General features: G+C 30.2%; 1 protein-coding gene across 1 annotated transcript in view; it reads right to left on the bottom strand.

Annotated features, from left to right (window-relative positions):
- The window catches only part of wts (serine/threonine-protein kinase warts), a gene marked incomplete in the record, with an annotated part of 165,560 nt that overhangs the window by 17,992 nt on the left and 142,906 nt on the right, over window positions 1-4,662 (bottom strand). Inside the window, 1 exon segment of the mRNA XM_067052542.1 lies at window positions 1,544-1,667. Within this exon segment, the coding sequence (XP_066908643.1) occupies window positions 1,544-1,667 (124 nt within the window).

Raw genomic sequence — 4,662 nt, 5'->3', positions numbered from 1 at the left:
ATACTAAAACTGAAAATAAGTAGGGACAAAAGTGTAAATAATTCTGAAGTCATGAAACTGGCTTATATGGTGCTCCTACATCTGATAACTGTTAGCAAGGACATTAATGGGAACTTAATGAGCCTTACAGTAAGTAACTTAACAGGACTTGTTTCTAAGAATAGAAACATGGAAATAGTTTCCATTTTGCTTACGAGTGAGAAGAACTTTCATGCTTCGCTCTAACCAATAATAAATAAATTCAGAATTTTAATATTCAGCATGAAAAAAAAAAAATTAAGTTTCTGAACTGAGACAGTTTCAAGCAGATCATAAATGTACAATTCACTTTACTTTTTTTTTATAATTTATTTATTGTTATTTACAACTGTATAAAAATATATACAAGTAAATTTGCAGTCAGTGATAAAATGACATGATAGAAACATGTGGAGAATCTCACCATTGATAGAACTCCAATAACATTTCTAGAGAAGAAGATTCATCTACTTTTCAGATGCCTAGGAGGGTTACGAGGCAATGAAGAAGAAGGTAGGTTGGAAACAAGTGCCTATTGGGTGGTTGGGAAGTTTATCATGGAAGGGTTGGTATCTGGTTCTGGCCATATCAGCAACATATGGATCATTGAGGTCCTGAGGGATGACTTAATTTGTGACAAAGTAAGGAGCATTTAGTATTTTACTACTTTTTATTTTGGACTGTAAGGATTGAATTTGGGAGGAATCTGATGGTTCAGTGGAGCCCCTAACAATTAAATTATAAACTAATTTTATTCAATAATGGAAGGGTATTTTTTAATATATTATTTCTTTTGGGAGCATGTAACTCCTCTCATAACTGATTTAGGACCTACATACATTATTGTTTTTAACTTATACAGCAATTCTCCATGAATTAATATTTATCAGATCTGCTTTCTAATTTATTGCAGTATCTAGATTTTCGGTGGCCTTTATTGCCTTTAGTAATTTTCTATTATTTTTATTAATCTATACTTCCAGGTAAAGGAAAAAATAGTTATTCACCTAGGAAGTATAGTACAGTGTATCACATTCCATAGCCTTACAGGAGCAGTTTTCCAGTTTAGAAAACAAATGTTTCCTTCTGGATAAAGGTGTACTAATTGCCTATTTAACTATTTACAGGTTAACTCTATTTGTACAGGGGTTCGCCCATAAATAAATTGTTATTATTAATTGCCTATTTAAAGGTATGAAACTCCTCACAATTTTTTCAAGACATAGTTATCTATACTTGTGGCAATAAGCAATAGCATTTAATAAAATGTGAAATGATAAAATAAAACATAATGATAAAAATGTTTATTAATCCTAAAATGATAAAAAAAAAAAATGACATAATTTCATTTTCTTCTGAAGTACAGAATTAGACATTAATCATGATAGAAGAGATATAGATGAAGTAAATATTTCATAAAGATTATTGCCTATATTTCATCATAATTTAATTATGAGGTTAGCGATATACATAATATTTTTATTCAAAATTAATAATAATAAACATAATAAATAATATTGCTTACCAGCATTAGATGCTTTGGCAACCCCGTTGACGACGGTTTCAACTGGTACATGCTGCTTGGTCAGCAAGTCCAAGGCGGCTTCGAACCTCCCGTTCGCCATTTTAAGTGCTCTAAGCGCCACATCCTATAACAATACAATAACTGATTAAGCCTTCTAGATTAAATATGACCCCTATTTAAATTTATATATCAAACCTTAATTATATCAGAGAGTAATCATAAATGTGTTAAAATATAATCTGTCATTACGAATAAGATCGTAAGCCTGATATGTGATAACAGACATCTTAAGGTATCCCAGTGATAAGGACATGAATTGTTCATCTGATACATTGTTCAATATTTTCTTTTTCTTTTTCTTTCTGCATATTTTCCATAGTTGCAGTATCATTGCTTTGACCTATTTGTATAATCATTATTTTAATGGCATTTCAGTTCAACAATATCAAAAGGCGCAAGCAATTTTTTACACTTTATGACAAATTGTATACAAATGGTGCAGAAAATCGAAAAAAACCTTGAAGAACGAAATCGTTCGAGAATTAAATTCTCTTTAAGAATCCGTTATCATAATTGATACATTTATTTATTGAGGTATAATTGTATAGCCAATTATCAAACATAACAGTGCTCAACCTGCGATAACTGATAACCCTAAAAATATTTTATACCATTGTTAAAAAAATATAAAATGCTAGTATCAAACTTTTTCCAAAATAGTAACTATCAATAGGTCGGATATGTATACATTTTTTTTTTTTAAACATAAGTTTTAGTTTTCTCGGACGGCCAAGGAAACTAAAATTATGATGACGGATTCTCAGAGAAAATTGAATTCTAAAACGATTTTGCTCTTCAGGTTTTCCCGATTTTGCGTACAATTTGTAAGCAAATGGTCAAAAGTCGTAAAAATTATGTTTTACCTTATTAAATTTACGCCTTCAGGACGCGTCGGATCAAAAACCTGCAATCATAACTTTGACATATTCTATTTACTTATTCCTAGAAAAAAAAAATATTCCATTTGATTGGAAATTTCAGAGTTAGGTGCACTATATAATAACTGGAGAAGGTAAGAAAATGAACAATGTCCTTCATAAGATAGACAAAAATTAAATTAAAAATTCAGGCGAGCTAAAGACATCATTAAGGTTTTTCCCGATTTTTCGTACAATTTGTATGCAAATGGTTAAACACCGTAATCGAAAAATCATGTTTTTCTTTTTTAAATTTATGCTTTCAGGACGCGTCTGATCAAAAACCTGCGCGTAATAAATTTTACTAATGAAATTCACTATCAGAATCCATAGAATAAAAAAAATTAGCTTAAATACCCTTCGTAGGTAAAAAAAAGCTAAATACCCTTCATAGGATAGAAAAAATTTAAATTAAAAAATCAGGCGAGGTACAGACATCACCTAACTTTCACTTACCATCCTACGTACGCCCCCAAATTTTGTATAGATTGTTGAGCTAGTACTGAAATTTTAAGCGTTTATGTTATTTTCGAAAAAAACTCTTAAAGACCAGAGAAGGCGAAAATTATATTTATATATATATATATTCTTTTTATTAATCTTTTGTTATACAAATTCCTATTTTGAGATTTTTGGAGACTGTTTAACAAACGATTAAGGAATAGGGAATAATTGGGTGAATTTTCCCGTTACTATAGGATATTTCAATTATTCCTTTTTTTCTCATTTATTTATACATAAAATTCTTTTATATTCTGTACTTATCTACTCTTTATTATTGCAAACAATGAAAACTGTTTTTAATAAACAAAAATAATAGCACATTAGAGGAAGATTATTTAAAAAATCGTTATATAAGCTCTGTCAGACTATTTTAATAAGAATAAGACCTAACTGATTTTAAATACCATTTTATTTATAGTCATGGCGATTTTAATCAAAATTAAAGTCGTTTTCGAGAAAATCGAAAACAAAAGTAAAATATCGATTCTATAAAGTAGCACTGGTACAAGAGCCGGGGTGAAAAAGGTAGTTATTTCACCCCAATTTTTGATTACTTTAAAGATAACTATGTATAATTACTAATCAAAATTGATGAGTCTATTAAGTATAGGTAGGAGGATTAAAAAATGGCAGCTGTTTAAAAACGTTAAACAAAATATTTTTTCATTCGGAGCTCTATGTCTTCAAAACTACCAACAATACTAGAAAACCTCATTTAAAGTAGAGTAAATTTGCTAAAATATGAGCCATAGTAGAACTACTATAGTCTGTTGTTTTTAAAAAGCAACATTTCATAAAAATGCACTAAAAATTCAGTAGTATAGTAGTATTCAGAATAAAGCTAGTTTAATGTACTATTAAGTAGTATTATGACATACATCTTCGTAGGAGTAGAAGTTGTCATGATGTTCCACAAAATGATTTTATTTATTTAATGTAATTTACAACTATACAAAATAATACAATAAGTAAATATGTTGTATGTTTCATATACACTTGAAATCTTGGGAAGGAACCACCCCTTGGTGGTACTTCAAACATTAATTTAAATTAGAAGGTCCCGTGGCCATCTTTTTTTCAGACGCCTCGGAGGATTATCAGGGATTGTTAAGGATGAAAGATTAAGAATTAATGGGTTAGAATGGTTAAGGAGTTTGGAATGAAAAGACGCATATCTGTTTTGGGCCAAATCTGCAAGGAATGGGATGTTAAGTCAACAAAATGAACACGCAAAATGTTAAATTTCTAGTTGTTTTTGGAAAAGATTGCTGTTACATCCCAGGAATATACTCCTCTTAAATACATAATTTCTATTTTGTAAGACATATCGTTTAAGAGCTAGGCTGTTCACAGACCATTTGGCGAAACTAGGCTTTTTGAACCCAACGGGTGGGTATCAAAACGTGTATTTCTTTTGAAAACTGAATATATAATATATACATATAAATTGTTGGACCATCATTCCTGCTTAATTCTAAAAACCTATCCTATGCAAGTGGGGCATCGGTAGTGACCTGTTTTTCCGAAACTATAAACAGTTGGGGCTTAAGATAGTTTCCCATACTAACAGCGGGAAAGCTCTTTATGGGCAGTATCCACGTGAACATCTAATGCTAAAGCAAGCTCATTATTTCTAAT

The sequence above is a fragment of the Halyomorpha halys genome, unplaced genomic scaffold (genome assembly GCF_000696795.3).
Source record: "Halyomorpha halys isolate HHAL.00 unplaced genomic scaffold, Hhal_1.1 Scaffold86.1, whole genome shotgun sequence".
NCBI classification, from domain to species: Eukaryota; Metazoa; Arthropoda; class Insecta; order Hemiptera; family Pentatomidae; genus Halyomorpha; species Halyomorpha halys.
This window is presented reverse-complemented; position numbering and strand designations above follow the sequence as displayed.